Source organism: Apostichopus japonicus, chromosome 6, assembly GCF_037975245.1.
Source record: "Apostichopus japonicus isolate 1M-3 chromosome 6, ASM3797524v1, whole genome shotgun sequence".
NCBI classification, from domain to species: Eukaryota; Metazoa; Echinodermata; class Holothuroidea; order Aspidochirotida; family Stichopodidae; genus Apostichopus; species Apostichopus japonicus.
Genome location: NC_092566.1, coordinates 596,607 through 617,502, shown reverse-complemented (window position 1 = coordinate 617,502; position 20,896 = coordinate 596,607). Strand labels below are relative to the sequence as shown.

The following is a 20,896-nucleotide window of genomic DNA, read 5'->3' as shown; positions in this document are numbered from 1 at the left end:
GCCTTGGTCATTTCTACTGAGGCTCTTGTGTCTATCTGTTGATATCAACAAAATTAACTCAATTTGACAGTTTAATTTTGCCCAAATGTAGTGTACCATGAACTAAAGAAGTTTACAGGACAGTTTTTTTAGTGGATTATTTCAGAGAAAGACTATCAATGAAATCTTTTACATCAAATACTAACTCTGTTCATCCTTTGGTTACCAATGCTACAACATATAGGATCCTACTAAGCACCAATGTGAAGTGAAAAGTGAAAAAGGTTTAAACACACACACACAAGAAAAAGTAAAAACACTTTACAGATAATGAAAGTTGTGTTTCCCTTCACTGTAACATAGGGCAAGTTTGATAAACCATCTATAACGCAACAGGTTTCCTTTCAACCCCAAACTTGATACACAAGGCCAAGCTGGACTTGATTTACAGATAAAACATTTGTTACTTTCAGTAATGCATCAAACTATAACAAAACAAAAATTTACAGTACCACATCTATCACAACCAATGATCCAAATCAAATCAATTATGCCACTTGGACAATACAGTTTATGATCAATGGCAATATCAAATATTGACCAGGATTGATCATCTATTAATGATGCTGTTTTTACCAAGCATCACATACTACGCTTCATGGATGTGTTCAAGTCAATCAATATAGTTCCCATGATGACACAGTGTAATTATGATACCTCTATAGCCATAACCAAAATAGCTGCAATCAACACAACAAGGACACATTAATTCCATAGTACTATGTTCTATGTAGACATTTTAATGAATTGTTTAAACTTTCATAATAAATTTCAACACATGTACAGCATAAGACTAGGGAAATATACGCTTGAAATATGCATCAGATTATGAAAGTTATTACAGAGCTGGCCTAAAACTTGATCCCATTTTGGCAGAATCTTAGCAAACCTACATAAACATGCTGCCCATAGTTAAAGCATCACCCAGAGAGAAGGTGCAAACACTAAAGACCATATCATAATGCTACCATTAGTGGAATCCTTACTCAGGGTTACCACACAGAATCATGCTACACAGGTGTCGGTTATAGTCTAACTCTGAAGTAGCTGCTGAATTACTCCCTCTAAGGAATTTTTAACAAATCCTAAGGTAGTTAATACTGTCAATAACACTGGAAGATCAGAGTACATTTCCCTCAAACTTTCCTGGTTCTTTAACATAGTTGAATCGACCAGCTGCATCACCGACCTTCCCCGCCCATCCCTCCGTTCCCTAAATATCAAGAATTTGACATAGAACTCAATACATGTTCTAACTTTGAATATAGGTTAGTATACCCTTCCTCCATTTGGGTTTTCTCAATCTCTTGGTGTAATAATTTTGCAAATCTCTTCAGAGCAATGCTTTACTAGCAGTTTCATTTCCTCAACATACAATGTAAATTCAAATCATAACTTTCCCAGCCTTGATGATAACACGTTTTTCATTGCTTGTGAAGCAAACACATAGGCGTAGGAGCCTAATTTGATTTGGGGGGGCTGTAACCACTTGCCCGAAAAATATAACCAAATTTTTTGTGCGCTACGCGCGCATTCAACATGTCAATGTGCATATCATATTAGGCATTCGTCGGTTATTACATCGCATGTCAATAACATCCGTGTTATTACCCTTCCATATTGGTTAGAATTATTGGGGAAGTGCTTACAACAATAATGATAGTTATAATATAAGTTTAACCATTGAAAAACACATTGCAAATTATTCTTCTGTCAGTAGGTGCCCGAAAAATTCTCGGCATATTGCCCGAATTTTCACAAAAAAATTTGGTTGGGGAGCTGCAGCCCCCCCAGTCCCCCGCCTCCTACGCCGCCAAAGTACAAATAAAAATACCCAAATGAACAACAACATGCATAACGTCTGATGTGTCAATGGCCTTGAAATTTGAATGTCAGATTTTATCACTTTTTGATGTTGACATGCTTCTACATAAACCAATAAAAACTTAGTATTATTGGGGACATAGTCATTAAACTTAAGGGGATACCAGTAACTAACAAATGTGCTTAATGTATAACACCAGAGAGTCCTACAATTACAGTACATAGATGATGCAGAATGATATAATACATGTAGGGATATGCATGACACATTACATAAAACATTCATGTTAATGGAAATTAACATTCTAACTCTAAACTTGCCATGTAAAAGACAAAGAATTCACGTAGGGAATATCCGGAATGGAGGTGTTTGCAAGCGTGACAAGTTCTACAGGAGGGCCTGGCCCATAGATATTTCGGACTTGATATGTTGACATGCACATGAGGGATGCAGACAAATTGACAACAATTACTTGAGTAACATGAACAGCTTTGGTAATGTCAAGTTTGGTCACCTAGGAAACATGATTGACATAATTGACATATACACTCACAACACTTCCTGTCTATTGTATATGAGATCATGAATTAGGCACAGGAGGGGCAGCAATCCAAAAAACTAATTCTCTGGCATTTTCAGTTCCCAACGGGAGAGAATCAGAAAATATAATAGGATTCCAATTTTTTTATTCCAAACATGTGGCAGTTAGGACCTCTATGATACATCACAAGTTGATAAGTTGTACCAAACAGACGACTAAAAATAAACTAGCATTAATGCTCTAACTGAAATAACGTAAAAGAGGGCATCCAACTAAACTAGAAGCTTGAATGAGAATGTCCCTGTGTATGATCAGTGGGTTAGTCGAGCAATATTGATCCATTTTAAGCAGTTAGTAATCTTAAAACAGAAACATAACCATGAAAGGTACAAAGCAAGCTACACTCAAAACACCTGTAAACATAATAACACTAGACTACAAACAAAACAGTCTATAGTGACTTTCTTTTCCTTACCGATGTGATAATTGCTTAAAGTAAGCTCCCATGGTATAGCACTGGACAAATCTGCATCGTTTATACCCAAAGGATCAAGCTTAGAGAGCTCATGGCCCCTGATCTGATGATGATGATGTAAGCATGAAGAGGATAAGAAAAAGCAAATACACAAAAAGTGTTGAATTACTCTTGAAAACACAAAGTTATGACACAACAACAACAAAAACAATAACAACATGGATGTCCCGAAGGTGCTGCAGGCAACTGGCAGACTACAAGGACAAAAGACATGATACACTTCAAGTGATACATGTGTGGAAAGAAAATTCATTCCTCTTGCAATTCAAATGTTCTGAAGTTTTCTGCATTCCTGGAAAAGACACTACAGTCTACAAAACATGATAGCAGTGACATGTACACAAGCAAATTTCACTTCTAGCTAGACAAACTTCTGGTTTGCAGCACAACACTCATGATATACTAGACCAGATATCTGAATACATATATCCTGACCAGATATTTAATCCACACACTAAAACAAAGGACCTTACAATGTGTTTCTTGTTTATTCCCAAAGCTCTGCAAATTTCATGGGCTGTGTGGATTTTTTATACCTACCATGGAAACAAAATATAAAACAGTAGCACAACTCAGAGAATTAATGAATTCCTTGCTGTATCAAAATTACACTCAATTACACCTGGTAGAACAACTGAGTTAAATTAATACATCAGAACCAAGAAACTTAACCAGAATGAAAACATTTCATGGTTCCTTGCTGCTGTTCATTAGTTCCATTCATAGGGAAATTTCTAACAAAGCTCTAATACAACAACAGTAATTTATGCTCACAAACTTTTGTTGCCAAAGTAATGCTAAGCCCTGATATCAATTGCAACACACATCAGTGTGTGAAGACTATCTACCATTATCATCATACCAAGTTTGACGAAATTCCGACTAGTAATAGTAGCCAAGTAATTGCAATTTGGAGTATTTCACGTTTGACCCCATGACCTCATTAATATTCATGAAATGAGCACCAACATCAACAGGGATAATCTACTTACTATGGGCCACCCACTCACCAAGTATGGTAATGATTGGTCATTCCCTTGTTGAGTTATTGTGCATACAAACTTTTCATAACGAAATAATGCTAGCCCCCCCCCCCCTTATAAACATGCATGATATCAATTGCAACACACATCAGTGTGTGGAGACTATCTACCAATATCATCATACCAAGTTTGACGAAATTCCAATAAATAGTAGCTAAGTTATTGCAACTTGGGAGTTTTTCACATTTGACCTGTGACCTCATTAATATTATTTAACTTTGAACTCGTATAACTTCGCACACGAAGGTCACATTGGGGTCAACCTATTGACATTTATGATCAGAAGGCACCTTTGACATCTGAAAATAGCATCGAAACTGTAAAAATCCCCAAAACATGAAAAGGTCACCAGAGGTCAAATTGAGGTCAAGGGTCACCCAGATGCGGGTTGACAAATGGATTACATTGAAGCAACTCCCAACCTTAACGGACAGTTCATTCTCAAGTTATCACAAAAATACTAGTTTTTTATCATTAATTGACCTTTGGTGACCTCGGATCACATGACCGTTAAGTTTGAAAATATTCCCCTATACCATTTGCAACTTGTCCCAAAATATCAACCATGTCACACCTTGGAACTGAGAGTTATTGCATTAAATGTCTGAAAATTAACTTTGACCTCGTATAACTCCGCACACGAAGGTCACACGGGGGTCAACCCATTGACATTTATGATCAGAAGGTACCTTTGACATCTGAAAATAGCATCGAAACTGTAAAAATCCCCAAAACATGAAAAGGTCACCAGAGGTCAAATTGAGGTCAAGGGTCACCCAGATGTGGGTCGACAATTGGATTAAATTGAAGCAACTCCCAACCTTAACGGACAGTTCATTCTCAAGTTATCACAAAAATACTAGTTTTTTATCATTAATTGACCTTTGGTGACCTCGGATCACATGACCGTTAAGTTTGAAAATATTCCCCTATACCATTAGCAACTTGTCCCAAAATATCAACTATGTCACACCTTGGAAATGAGAGTTATTGCATTAAATGTCTGAAAATTAACTTTGACCTCGTATAACTCCGCACACGAAGGTCACACGGGGGTCAACCCATTGACATTTATGATCAGAAGGTACCTTTGACATCTGAAAATAGCATCGAAACTGTAAAAATCCCCAAAACATGAAAAGGTCACCAGAGGTCAAATTGAGGTCAATGGTCACCCAGATGTGGGTCGACAATTGGATTAAATTGAAGCAACTCCCAACCCTAACAGACAATTCGTTCTCAAGTTATCGCAAAAATACTAGTTTTTTATCATTAATTGACCTTTGGTGACCTCGGATCACATGACCGTTAAGTTTGAAAATATTCCCCTATACCATTTGCAACTTGTCCCAAAATATCAACCGTGTCACACCTTGGAACTGGGAATTATTGCACTAAATGTCTGAAAATTTACTTCGACCTCAAAACTTCACACACAAAGGTCACCTGGGGTAAACCTATTAACATTTTTGATTGTTGAGACGTGAATATAGCATCAAAACTGTAAGAATTCAAACATTTTTTTCTTTGCCCATTTTCTCACCGAAAATACTAGTTTTTTAACATTAATTGACCTTTGATGACCTCGGATTACATGACCGTTAAGTTTGAATATATTCCTCTATACCATTTGCAACTTGTCCCAAAATATCAACCTTGTTACACCTTGGCCCTGGGAGTTATTTCATTAAATGTCTGAAAATTAACTTTGACCTTGTATAACTTTACACACAAAGGTCACCCGGGTGTCAACCCATTGACATTTTTGATCGGAAGGTACCTTTGATATCCAAATCTAGCATCAAAACCAAACATTTTCTTTTTCGCCCGTTTTCTCCTAAACTAAGCACATTTTTTCTAATGTGACCTTTGACCTTTTGACCTTGGTTTCAAATGTAGTTTGATCTGCTGATTCCAAAAATCAACACGATAAGTCTGTACAGCCATCCTAACTCTGACCGAAAACTTTGACCCCATATAAGTTCGCACACAAAGGTCACACGGGGGTCAACCTATCGATATTTATGATCGGAAGGTACCTTTGACATCTGAAAATAGCATCGAAACTGTAAAAATCCCCAAAACATGAAAAGGTCACCAGAGGTCAAATTGAGGTCAAGGGTCACCCAGATGTGGGTCGACAATTGGATTACACTGAAGCAACTCCCAACCCTAACGGACAATTCGTTCTCAAGTTATCGCAAAAATACTAGTTTTTTAACATTAATTGACCTTTGGTGACCTCAGATCACATGACCGTTAAGTTTCAAAATATTGCCCTAACCAGTTCACAACTTGTCCCACAATATCAACCTTGTTGCACATTGGCACTGGGAGTTATTGCAGTTTTAGTATTTTGGGTTTTTGGACCATAACTGACCTTTGGTGACCTCTGTGGGCACCAAAAACAATAGGGTTCATCTACTCACAATGGGCCACCCACCCACCAAGTTTGATCATGATCAGTCAATCCCTTGTTGAGTTATCGTGCATACAAGCTTAAGCGTCACACACACACACACACACACACACATACATACACACACACGCCAACCTGAATACATAGGTTCCTTTGCTTTCAGCAAGGAACCAAAAAGTGTTCAGGTTCCTGGACCTTTACAGAGGTATTTGAAGATGAATTAACTTGTGAACACCAACCAACTACCAATTACTAGCTGAGAAGGATTTCAAGTTTATATGTATGTGACTTTAAAGTTTCCCAATCATGTCATTTACTATGCAACGTATTCTTGTCTGGACTGCAGTCACATATACAATGAAGCCATGAACTTCCTTTAAATGATGTAATTAATCTAGCAAATCAATCTTGCTGCCACCAACCCCTTTTTTTAACAATTGTAACAAATAAACTGATTTTACTGTTAGTTCATTGTGAAATATGTTGACAACATTTTGCCATTAGGACTCTTTTCCTTAAATCATATACAGTTTTGACACCCCATTCACAGTGTAGGTGTGGTTAAAGAGCTGTATCTTGGATTGGGTTCCAGTAGTGTCATTCTGACCAAGACATACATGTAATAAATGTTTAATCTGATTCAAACATGGTACCAATGTTAGCTAAATCTATTTTAAACAGTGTAGATGCATGTCGTTATTTTCAACTTAAAGTAATTAATGATTCCAACCAAACTGTTTTGTGTACCATAAATTTAATATTAGACTGCTTACTTTTCAAGATTCATCAGTGTGGGGGGTGGGGAGGGATGGATATTGGTGGACTCAAGTACCATGTTATGTTTTAAGGTAAACCTTGTCTTACCCTCGCTGGTTGAGAAATTGAATGGCCACACCTAATATAAACAAATTAAATACTTATGGTAGTTTCAAGCAATGACTGATTTTTCTTCTTCTCTGTGGATTATTGGTTTATCCAAGTTATACTTTTACTGCAGGTATATTATACCTTCATATCAACTGTCAGTTTTCTATTACAGCCCTACTGTACCATGGATACTAATATCAACACAACCAGATATCCTAATTACTATACAGACCTACCATAGTTAGATCAACTCAAAAACATCTCCCATATATGCAATGGACTTTATGATAAATATCAGTTTTGTCACTATTACTGTCCATGCTACATACCAGCTAATTGTAAATTTACCATAAAGATGTATGAAAGATCATTTGCATACACCAATAAATTGGTCAATGCAAAATTAATATCTCCGTAATTAGAGAGCAAGTTAATTGTGTACATAAATACAGGTGGCAGGACGTACCGTAGGTCTTATGGATGATCAATTTCGATTTTTATCATATTTGAAACCATGGAGGAATGGAAAACAGACTTACAACAGGCTCTGGTGGTGTACAACAGCCGGCAGGGCTATTTGGGCAATGAAAGACATTTATTTTGCTTGAGTAAAGGTTTGTCCATGAAACAGAATATGAGATGTGATACCAATTTTGTGTCTTGACTGTGAGTAATAAGATTTGAACAGCAGCTCATTTTCTACCTTGACTGACGTCATATCTCATTACAGATTCACTAATTACTACTCATTCTTTATTATTCTCCTCACTTTCCAAGCATTGATATGAAAAAGTATTCAAATAAATGAGCCACAGAATGGGAATGCTGTGTAAACATACCTCACACTTAATACACTTACAGATTAACATTTTATCAGGGGGATCTCTAACTAGCTGCAGTTAATCTCATTCAACTAATCAGATATAGGACTTCTTATGTAACAGTACCAACTCACATCCTTAATGAGCTTATAGTACGTTGTTAAGATTTGGTACAAATAGTGTACAACACATCAGCACTAACTGACACACACACACACACACACACTATAAAATGAACGCAGAGTGCATGACTGCCTAAGAAGATTATTTATAAATACAAGTTTCCCACTCAGTTGACTTTTCTACACAAGTTTATTATAAAGAGTATCTAGAGAAGGATGTCAATGTCACCTTGTAGGATACATGTCCGTAACCCTGGATATGCGGGTGTACATTAATGCCTTTCACAATATGTAGTTATTACAGTGAAAGAAAACGTGAATAGAGCTCACACAGCAAACATACAAACATGTACATGATAATGTCTACATGTTATTGAGATCTACATACAGACATTTAACACTAGTTGACAGGAAGTTTACTACTACTTGTAATTCAATGTTGCTATGTGGACCTGGAACCTGACTGAGGTCTTGCTGTGCATAACTGAAACCAGCACTGACAATCCCTTAAGTGAAATATATTAATTCTCTCAGTTCTGCCTTTGCTATGAGATCAATTGAATCAACAACACAGGACTTATCTCTGGAACAAATTGTGATATTCTTTCCTGTATTATCCTGATAGTAACTGCTATTGTCTATCATGTTCAATACACAGCCCTCTCTCATTTGTACAATTTCACTGTGATGGTAGTCTAAAGTAGACAAGGAATATAATCCCCTACTTGGTAAGGTGTATATAATAAAGTGAGCATTCCAAGACTCACTCCCTCCCTTTCTCCTTCCTTTCCCACTAGTCATATTAGGCAAGGAATCAGCTTCCTAGCAGATCATAACGAGAGCAGATATTTTTAATCCTTAATGATCTGAACTTTGGTATTACCTTGGACTTCAATGGTGAACACACATACTGCTATAGGGATCAGTACTTATATCAAATAGTCAGAAGTCAATCCTAATTTGATCTTTACAGACAAGATGGTCTACTTGTTTAGTCACAAAGGTTTAGTCACAAAGGTTCTCCTACAAGATATATTTAGTAATCATTAAATCAAATACGTAGCCACATTTCTTAATTATAAATACAGTACTCAAGAACTTAACACAGATTTAATGTATACAAATTTAGACTGTGTGAGTTAATGCTAAACATAGCTCTATTGTCTTATACTGAGTAAACTTTGTATGATACAATTATCATGAAAGATAGATGACTCTTATCAACTCTAATGAGATTCCACCAGTCAATGGCCTTGATCCTGTAGTTATTGTGTGTTTTGTTCGTAAATAACATTATAAAGTTGCTACAATTCTGCCCTACTCTCTTGTGTACAATCATTCAACAACAATACAAACTCTGACACATTTATAAGCAAATCTAGACCTCAATCATTGACAGGTCGAAAAACTTTGCCTTTAATTTGCATACAAACACTGATAAGATCTGATAAAGTCCATATTCTTAAGTAGAACTGTGTTATTTATAGTTGTAGGTCTCTTTCAGTTTTAAATTCTAATACTGATAGCCCACATTAAGTAGCTGTATGTAGGCAATGCTACAGCATACAGTTGTACATGTTAATGAAATGCTGCTGTTGTACATGTATACTACAAAGGTGCACCTAGAGTAAGTAGCTGTACATACTGCAGTACCAAGGTGATGCTGTACATCACATATTGTAGCTGTACATGTATGTATGTATATTAGATCCTCCTGCAAGCAGGAAGGTGATGCTAAAGCAGTAGTTATACACAGTACCAGGGTGAAGCTACACTAGGTAGCTGTACATACTGCAGTACCAAGGTGATGCTGTCCATCACATATTATAGCTGTACTGGTACAGATGTGATGCTAAAGCAGTAGCTATACACGGTACCAGGGTGAAGCTACACTAAGTAGCTGTACATATTCCAGTACCAAGGTCAAGTTGTCCATCACATATTGTAGCTGTACCTGTACATGGTACGGAGGTGATTCCAGATATAGTAGTTGTACACAGTACCAAGAAATAATGACACCTCATGTATTCACTTTGGTTAGATTTATCCCTCTTTCCACTGTTAAGCCCATCCTTATTGTTAAGCTTTTTTTTTACCCAAAAAAATGAAAATAACCAAGTAGGAAACACTAGTACTAACAATGCTCATATATGCAAGTCACTTTTATTTTGCAGAGCAAGCAAGTTTAAAGATTTGATACACAGTAAGTTCTGTTAGCTATATTCCTATAATGTACTTACAATACTGTAAACATATTCCAATAATGTACTTACAATACTGTAAACAATATATATTCATATAATGTACATATATACAGTACTGTTAACTGTATATATTCCTATAATGTACACATATACAGTACTGTTAACTGTATATCTTCCTATAATGTACATACATGCATACTGTTAACTGTATATCTTCCTATAATGTACATATACAGTACTGTTAACTGTATATCTTCCTATAATGTACATACATGCATACTGTTAACTGTATATCTTCCTATAATGTACATATACAGTACTGTTAACTGTATATCTTCCTATAATGTACATACATGCATACTGTTAACTGTATATCTTCCTATAATGTACACATATACAGTACTGTTAACTGTATATCTTCCTATAATGTACATACATGCATACTGTTAACTGTATATATTCCTATCATGTACATACATAGATACCAACAGTATTGTTAAATGTTTATACTAGTGATACATTTGCCTAGTTTTTCTCCATTTGATATTGTTGTGTCATTCTGCTGCTATATTTACCACAGCTACTGTCTGCTGGTTATTTATGCTAGCAAATTAAATAAAACTCTCAAGAAATGCAATCAATCTGTTGTTCATCTACCCATTTATGCATCTAAGTGGGGCCACAGGTGGATGCATATTATGTACATTACAGTGTAATCACGTATTTGTACACAATACTTTGTGTACAGAGCATCTACTTATCATAAACCCCTGATTTATCTATGATTGTCACAATAACTTAAGATCCAACCAAACCATTACTCTTATGTCACAGAACTCAGATGAAAACTTACTCCTTGTTGTAAGTAACTATAGTATATCAAATCTCCCTTCTATCCCCCTCACCCGCCCCCACCCCTTACAAAAACAAAACAATAGAATGAACAAACTGAATACATGTTATAAATAGTCCTGCTTAATCTTCAGCCCTTACCATTGAGTCCGATAACAATGTACACATACAACAGATTTATGATAATATCATCATGGATCATTTAGTGCTGTTCATAATTTTTATATGAAAGCCATATAAGAAGGAAACAAGTTCCTTTAGGACACTAATAAATACTAAATTAATTCTTCGTTTCTCATTTCCTTGCCTACAGAGCTGACCATGCCTCCTCATTTCCTCTCAGCAAAAGAGTAAATGAATAACTTTGAGGCTTTTACCCAAATGATAACTTTCTAACTGCCGTACAAATCGATGAGTCGGTTCAGCAGATGAATCCATACCAAGAGGATCAGTCTTGGCAAGAAAATGTCCTCGGAGCTAAGAAAAAAATAATAATTTAGAATGCCATCAATGAATACCGTCTACAAACTTAGCAAGTAGACTAGACCAAGCCTCCGAAAGGATAAGTCTCTGTGAGGAAATGTCCTCCGTGCTGGCAGTAAAACTCATAAATTAAGATATCACTGAAAACTGAGCACATGAACAGGCTAAACACTTTCACTTTGTAATGAATAAACCCAGAAAAGAGCCTCTCTTCCCTTCAAATGTCTGGTGAATCTGAGTCATAACAAGAGCTAGTGCATACATGTTTGCTGTGTGATAAGATAGTAGCATCAGAGTTCAGGGGATACCATCCTTTAGGCTCTCACCAAGGTACAGCTTAACAAGGAATATAAACTGAATTTGTTAACCAACCAACAAAACAATATCTTGCACCAACCTTTGATCATAATATGATTATCCCTATAAATGAATCGCAAGATAATTTTGGACAGAAGAACTTACCTGTCTTCACTTACTGTCATGCACTCTATCCAACCAAAAGTTCCAAAACAATACATGGTACCTCTTATCATACCAAGTACCTTCCTCCCTACCACCACCACCAAGAGAACTACTATATTTTAAGATCTTTCAGATGCTACACCGAAAGAGTGTGTGGTAGCATGGCAGGAAACCAGAGAGATGCATGAATAGATTAGGTTGAAGATGTTGGACTAGGACCAGTCCTAAATACATTCCCACGATATCCCACCCCCCCACCCCCGCCCACTCTTACACCCAGGCCTTACTTCTCTGCTAATTGTACTTGCAACTTGAATCACAACTTAAGTGTATTATTATAGTCAGGACCTACTACAGTATTCTCTCATAGAAAACTATGAATGTGGCAATAAAGTCACCTATGTATTTTGATACCATCCATTATCCATTTTTGTTCAATTAACCACAATATAAAACCCTCAAAATTGCAGCATGCATTATTGTGAATGGCAAATCAGCAGTATCAGTAAATTGATGGATGCAGTACCAGCAACTGATAGCGATCAGAAATTAGACATAGCATTATCAAAAACCTACTCCAAAACAATGGGACTAATAACCCTGGATCTTGTTGTGCTCATAGACGGATATAAAAATAAGCTTAAAACTTACCTACTGAGAAAACCTTATAACAACATAGTGAAGTGTGTTCCTCATTACTGAGTGGCTCACATACAGTACTAGTAGTAACAGCAGTTGTATTACTATCAATGTCCAAGAAGGTCCCTGCCATACTATTGCTTCAAGATATTCTGAATCCTAAGACAACCGAATAGTTCTACACAGATCTGATACCCACACACTTCACCTCACTGGAATCACCAAGCCACCCCCCTCCCCACCTCCTCCATCTTAAGCCACCCTAAAACATCAGGGTTATAAGAAATCATTCCAACCTTGAACTAATTTATTACTCAGACACAGATTATTAAATGCACAACCAGCAGGAGCATCCTTTTGGGTCTCTATTAATCATATTTAAAACCTACTGTACCCATTGCAGGTTAATTGCATACTGTCTGACAGTAATGCAAACTGCATGGAATAATATGCAGATGGCTAACACTCTGATGCTTCCAGTACCTTATGACAGAGGTAATTTAAGACAAACCATTTAGTTCTGCTGAAGAGATTTGGTCTCCATGTTCCAGGATTCCCAGTCAGTGAAGGAGAGCTAAGTAGCTTCTAAAAGTAAATGGAGCTGGATTGTTTGCAAGTTCAACCTTACCTGTACTATGAATGACCAGTATTTAGTGTTCCAAGAGTAAGTAGTTGAGATGTGAGACTATGTTAATGAATGAAGTTAAAACCAAAGTTCTCTTTGTCTGTCAGCCGAGGTGCGGTCCAATGCGGAACCAACTCACCTGATAGGACCTTATAATGGCTTGCACTGAGAGGTGGTCCTCAATAACCTTCCTGTCCAGGGTCTTAGCACTGACATCCTGTATGACCTGTGAGGCTGGTATGGCAGCACTAGATGCGGCAGGGGATGGATAACCAGCCTCCACGGGGGGAGGGGGGGAGTAAGCAGTACCTGGAGCAGCACCGTTTTCAGCATTTTTGAAGAATATGTCCCATGACTGTTGAAAAAGGAAAAGCACAATAAAAGTCAGAGTTTTGGTAAAATTGATAACAAAATTTTGCTTTGAATTTGGAAATTTAAAATTGTTTACAAAAAGAACACATTATATGCAAGATTATCACCCCCCTCCCACCATCATGCTTGTTCTTAATCTAGTTAACTAACACTCTTGGTTTGTTTGCCTTCTCAGCCTTGCATTTATTAACAGGGTTCTCAAGCCTCTAACTAATGCTAACCAGTTTCAATAGTTTGCTTATTTCCATCGGTTCTACACCAGTTGGACATGGGTGATTTTCTCTCACATTTTTTGATATATTTTGTTGCACTGAACTTCAAATTAGATCACTAAAAACAAATAGAGAACATCCCTCAGGGAAATTTAGATCACCATTGGTACAAGGTTTGTATTTACAATGCAATGGTCCAACAATGACTAATACTATAGCTTACATTTCAAAATTTGATCTGCATAGTACTCTAGTAAACTCAAATGTTTTCTACGATATAATGACAAAGGAAAACCTGTGTTCTTGAAATATAAGCAACAAAGTCAAAACTATTTTGGGGATTTCAGAATCACAGCAAACCTCAGCTGACGCAATACTAACCCAAAAGCCAAAACATGCCAATTTAGCATGACAACAACAGTTGTGGTTTGAATGGCTTTCATGGTAACTAGCCACAGTGTGGATTAAAGATTGTGATGTTAGACCTGGAACACCTGATTCTCTTTGTTAGGTTAATAGATAGTAAACTAGCTGTGTGATGACAAGGCAAGAGCTGTGACGTAGACAGCACTGAGACTGACGTAGGTTACAATCACAAAGCAGTACAATATACCCAAATATAGCAATCACTGTTCAAAGATACTGGATGATTGTGTAATTGTGTATCGAGACCCTATTGTTGGAACCAGCCACCATAATAATGCCATACATGGCCACTAAATGTGAAATTTGCCTTTGAAAAAAAAAAGGGAAACACCATGTTTAAAAGTAACAATACATATTGATTCCAGACAAAGAATTTTGTTTTGGTTATTTCAAACAAAGCATGATAATACAGGGACAGAGAATAAAATTGATGTTGTTGCACTTTAACAGAAATAACTAGTTATTGAACTTTGAGATAATTCTGCTGCTTCGTCATCTTTAGCACTGATACTCATCATCTCTGGCCAGTAGATACTGGCTAATACTTGGCCAGAAGATTAGCTAGAAACTGGATGGGTTAAGCAGGTTGGGCGTTAAATCAACATGTTATGAACCTCACATACTTAACTTACTGACGAAATTGTGCAAACATACTAGCTAAAGTAATGTCAGTTGATTTCTGCACCAAATAGAAGTTAATTAGGGAGTTAGTTAGGAAGTTAATTAGGGAGTTATAATGATTAGATTTGATTGTAAACATTTTGTCATTCTGACTCTATATATCAGATCGTAATTGTGTTTTTCTTCAGTATTTGAAATGAAAACAATGTATGTTAATTTAATTTTAATGTCTGGGATTCCAGTATCAAACACTTGACAAAATTATCAAAAAAGCTGCTTATGAATTACCCGGAACCAAGAATAAGCTGATTGTTATGAACTTCAATGTGTTGTGATCATCACCATCATTCTTCATTGTTTTACTTTGTTATCTAAAACCTTTTCAGCAGTTATCACTATGGTAAGCATTTTCTAGTTCATATTGCAGTTTTTTCTTCTTTCTTTAAATTAATATTCATGTGAATTGTGTTTATCATTTTGGTAAGCTTTGGAAGTGTCTTGAATAACAAAAAACTCTATCCAAAGATTTATGCCATAACAAAATCCTGGCAATGGAAAAACTGTTCATCATCTTATTTGAAATCCAATGAACTTTGGCAAATAGAACTGTTGATGTTTGCCAAACTACCCAACCCTTTAACAACACTTAACAACTGTCCTACTGTATCCACCCATGACAACAACACAGAATACTATCAAGGGCAAATTCTGTAAAGGAAGTAAATTGGTATAACACACCTCCAACACACCCACAAATACTAGCTCCTGATTGGCTAATGAAAAGAGTGATGAAATCGAGCCTATTGTGTGTGCCAAGTAGTGTGTGTTATTGGTCAATGATAACTGAAGGGCACCAGTCACTATAGTCTACACACACACATATGTACTGTGTGGGAGGCAGTAGTAAACAGACTATGTATACAGAAATGGAGGCTCTGTTAGCACTACCATAGTAGGCGTCTAACATTTTGTTTTCATCACATTTCAGAAATAGAATACTATGCGTAGTATTTGTAAAATTTTACATAGGCAAGGATTACATTTTACAATCAAAGGAAATGCAGAAAGAGATTTATGTGTTAAATTTGTCCAGATGTATTAAATTGGACTCAAGGACAACATCAACTAATTACTTCAATGCATACATTGCTTGATGTACCCAAGGGCAGGGAAGAGTAGGGATGGGACTTTTTTGGAATGAGTGAAAACCTTAATGGAACTTTGTCGTAACCTGGCTATCCACCACCTATCAAATATTTGCATATTTTTTGGGTTGATAAAGATATAGCAATCTATGTTAGCATATTAATGTTTCAAGGAGAAAGTTATTGTTTTAAGCATTTATGAAATCTGCAGGTCCTTTTCTAGTTAAAAGAATCACAACATAACCAGTGCTAGCTGGCTGAATCATGTGCAGCATTTGCCACCTCTTAGCCATCATCGTTTGTAAGAAATAATATTGCATAGAGGGACAAAGTACAACCCTGCTCTACAGGGTCAAAGGACAACCCTACTGTACAAGTCTTTTGTTAGCCAATATGGACAAATTTCAACATAAAGACTTTTTAATCAAACAGGATCACACCAAACTTTTGTATATATGTTTGCCATCACTTTGCCTTATACATCGTAAAGACTGCATGATGAACCTACTCATCAATTCAAATAACTGCTTATAAACATCACAGCTATGGAAAATGAAAAATCCTGATATCTGTAAAATGATAGTCAACAAATACATGCATGGTTGACTATTTAAGAACCTTTGTAAGTTGTCTGGAAACCTTTGTCAGTACAAAACAATGCTAACTGTGTGCTTTCTTTCCCTACCAAGTTCCCCTCTGCTAAAAAATACCCTATGTTCATGCCTGGAGTTAAAAAGAAAAACAACATTGCATCATGCACCCAAAAAAGATTGATAAAGTCAACCAAGCTACAAATTTAGTCATTTGTGAGTTCCCAAAAGTGCGATTTTAATAAAAATGAACCCTTGTAAAAGTTGGGCCTAACTGTGATTTTAGGATTTATACTGTACATAGTGTGTCAAAATAATTTTTCAAATCATAGTGATTTACACAATAAGAATGCAGCTGGGCAGGAAATATTTAGCAAAATAGTAGAGTAATTCAACAACATTGAGTTTCATCTATATCACAGAAAGTCAAACTTCTTGCATGCAAACCAAATTGTAAACTTGATGTTTATTTTCTAGAAATTTCAAAATTTCCAATATCTGTTTTGTTTGTGATTCTGTATTTATTGCAGATTGGGGTTAGGGTGTGAACATTTTAACTTCATCTGAAATACTGTAACTGGCTACAATTTCCCAATGTACAATTTATATCAGTACCACTAAATTATTCAATGTTCACAGTTTGTGCAAAACTATGTAATTCATGTTGAACAGCAGCTTTTACAGTTTTTCGTGAACCACTGAAAGTAGCATGGCAGTTTTGTTACTCTTGATCTAAAATCAGGGTTTTGGCAAGCTGTCCTTCGTCCTAAAGATCAATGTAAGACTGCCTTTGTCTGTAAAGAAGGAGTCTTTGAATTTAAGACACTTCCATTTGGTCTTAAGAATGCTAGCCAAAGCTTCCATAATTTGGTGGATGTGGTTCTAAAACCTCCGAAAGAGGATGGGATCTATCCAATATACTGATGATATTGTTGTCCACTCTACAGATATCCAGGACCTTAAGAATGTATTAGAGTGCCTTCAGAGAGCTGGTCTTACTGTGAATCCATGAAAGTGCCACTTTCTGTGTGACACAGTTACGTTTCTTGGGTATATTGTAAGTAATCATGGTGTGAAGCTGTTCATAACTTTCCTAGGCCTGTAGATAAGAAGTCACTTGAGAGATTTTGGGACTGTGTGGCTGGTGTGCTAAATTTGTCAACGGTTATGCGCAAATTGTGAAACCCTTGAATGACTCAGCGAAAGGATGTATCATGGAGTTGAACTGAGCATTGTGAAGAAGCTTTTGTAAGATTAAAACGGGAAATTTCGGTGACAGGATCTTCGACCGTCCCAAATTTTTGGTTGCCCTTAGAAATTCATGCAGATGCAAGTGGGAGTGGTTTGGGGGCTGCCCTCATGCAGACATATGTAAATGGAGGAAGTAGAGTCATAACTTTTAATAGGGTCCTAATTTATCAATAATTCTTGACAAGTTGGAAAGTAGTGATTCAGTGATCAAGGGGATTTGTTAGCAGTGTTGTGTACAGCATGGGGTAATGTGGATGTGCCCACAGGAGATAGGATGGTTGTTGTGCCCAAACAGTTGGTTCAAGATGTTATCACTCATTTTCTTTGCATTCCAACTTGTCCACACAAAGGTGTAAAGAAGACACTGACAAAAATTAGAGGCAAATATTGGTCGAAGGATATCAGAAAAGATGTAGAGGACTTCATGAAGCATTGCAGGACCTGCCCACTTGTCAAACCAGTGTATAAGAAACCACAGGGGTTTATGGAGTCAACAACAAGCACATACCCATGGGAGGTGGTTGCCATGGCTTTGACTGGTCCCTTTCCTACAAGTTCGGAGGGCAACGTGTATATTTTGGTCCTGACTAACCATTTTTCAAAGTTTAGTATTTTGTTTACACTGAAGCGAGCGACAAGAAAGTGTTAGCTGTAATTTTGAATCAAGTGTTCTGTACTGGGGGTGGGGGGGGGGCTTGTTAAACCTTAGTATCTGTTAATGGACCCGTAAATGGTTGGAAGACATGTGGCTGAACTGTGTGTCTTCTGGGGAGTGAGGAGTGTATGCAATGCACCATATCACCCACAGTAACTGGGTTGAGAGAGTAAACAGGAATCTAGTTTTCATGTTATATTATTTGTGGGGGATAATCATACCCGTTGGGATACCTACATTATATAGTTCATGTTTGCACTAAATTCTTTTCAGCATGAATCAACAGGTTTTATTCCATCAGAGCTTTTCCTTCAATGAAGAATTCATGGATTGGGGGAGTGGGTGGAGGAAACCCATTTGATGTGGGGGAGGGTAATGTTAGAAAAAGCATGTGTAAACCTGACAAGACATAACAGTAGGAATAAGGTAGCATAAAATTGTAGGGAGGTCCATGGTTATGGTTAAAGTTGGGGATAATGTACTTTTGAAATGTCACCCTATATCAAATCTGAAAAGGAGTTTTTCAGCTAAATTGGCCCGAAAATGAAGAGGACCATACAAGGTAAAACAGCAGTTGTCACCAGTTAATTTCTATATATATTGAATTTGAGGATGATAAGAGAGTTGCCCATGTCGAGCAGTTGAAGATTGATGTTTAAATGTTAAATATTTTTAAGTTAGAATTTGTGGATGATTTTGTAAGTTTGTTTGTTCACTTCATCACTTGGTCATCTGTTCAAATTTCAAAGGGGGGTTGTTGTAGTAACTAGTATTATGTCATCACAACGGCAGGTAGGCCAAGGCATAAGTTTGAATGTAACTAGCGCGTATAGCGATCTGGAATATTGATGCTTGCTTATTATTCTGGTTGGTTCATCATATATATCAGAATAACATAGATATCCAAAGTGTTGAGTCCTACTTCATCTCGGCTCTACAGTACTGATGTAGCCTAGCCTTTAATGTATAATACAATATTAATAATACAGGCACAACTAGACAATTCTTACCATTGAGTAACTCACCTTATGTACACTATTGGGATCCTGCAACCATGATTCATACATTCCCTCTACATAAATTGAGCTGTTGCCACTCAAGAAAGGTTCTGCTGCTACAGGAGCAATATATCTTCTTACTCCAGCTTTGGTCTTAGCTGTCTGTTTTTCATTGCCAGTAGATTGACCTAATGACCATGAAGTCCTGATGGCCATGGACGTTGATTTGTGAAAATGGAGTCCATGTTTGAGTAACTTGTGCATGCTATACATCTTGATGTTCTACTGGGTTTGAATCCTCTCTGATTTAAAATCAGCCGAGAGCTTCGGCATATATTCCTGTTAAACGTCTGATGATGACAACTCTGGTTTGGAGCCAGCTTTGCTGCGAGATGTAAGAATCTCGCTTGAAAAAGAATATGAAATACACAGCTATCTTGTTGGTATCTTGCCGGACTGGTGGCTTAAGACCAGACCCTCTCCAACGATACAGAGAGAGAGAGAGATGCTGTGAATAGTGACACTGACTGCTTGCTTTGACGACTTAGCTTTGCTCGTTAGGCTAACTGAAGACGAAGCCTAAGCTAACCTTGAACCTACACGGTATTCAACCATAGGCCTATACGTTCCTTTAAATAAGCCTGCACTCAGTTCTAACCCAAGCTGTGAGAATCACAAGAACGATCTTGCTCGATGAACAAAACAGGAACGAATTCGTCACTCAACTGCGTTTACTTTTTGTCTGCTGTGTCTCTGAAGCTAAATACTGAATGTGGTCAGCTTTTAATACTTGACGAGCACCTACTTCAGAAATCACCGGCTGCTTGAACGGTCTGTAACTGTTATAACGTATGCTATTGGCAGTTGTGTACATACGTTTGTGTTGCATGGCAAGTGCGTAATACAGTCGATGTGAGCGTACGCCGCGCGGAATGTGCTCATATGAAAAGCTGGCTACATTCGATCAAGATGACGTCATAACTTGTAACAATGGAACATCCTTTCTTGACACTGATTGGTGGGGCAAAGATCACGGTTCAATCCAGAAAAATATTATTCCGGGTTGATGCCTCACTTTTCTAAGGATTTCAGATTGTAATTGTAAGGCCAGTAAACCCGAAATACAACAGCATGATGCACAGCCTGAAA

The 20,896-nt window shown here is 37.0% G+C and overlaps 1 protein-coding gene across 2 annotated transcripts in view; it reads right to left on the bottom strand.

The window, feature by feature from the left end:
- The window catches only part of LOC139968565 (2-oxoglutarate dehydrogenase complex component E1-like), a 48,471-nt gene extending 27,813 nt beyond the window's left edge, over positions 1 to 20,658 (bottom strand). The window contains exons 1-3 of one of the 2 annotated variants that reach the window (XM_071972654.1): positions 19,775 to 20,658; positions 13,617 to 13,832; positions 11,646 to 11,745 (exon numbers count right to left, since the gene is read on the bottom strand). In XM_071972654.1, coding sequence (XP_071828755.1) covers positions 11,646 to 11,745; positions 13,617 to 13,832; positions 19,775 to 20,020 — 562 coding nt within the window. In that variant the 5' untranslated portion in view covers positions 20,021 to 20,658. Of the gene's footprint in view, positions 1 to 2,880; positions 2,984 to 11,645; positions 11,746 to 13,616; positions 13,833 to 19,774 lie in introns of both variants that reach the window. The other variant, XM_071972652.1, reaches the window with a different exon arrangement.
- Between the last annotated feature and the right edge of the window lie 238 nt (positions 20,659 to 20,896).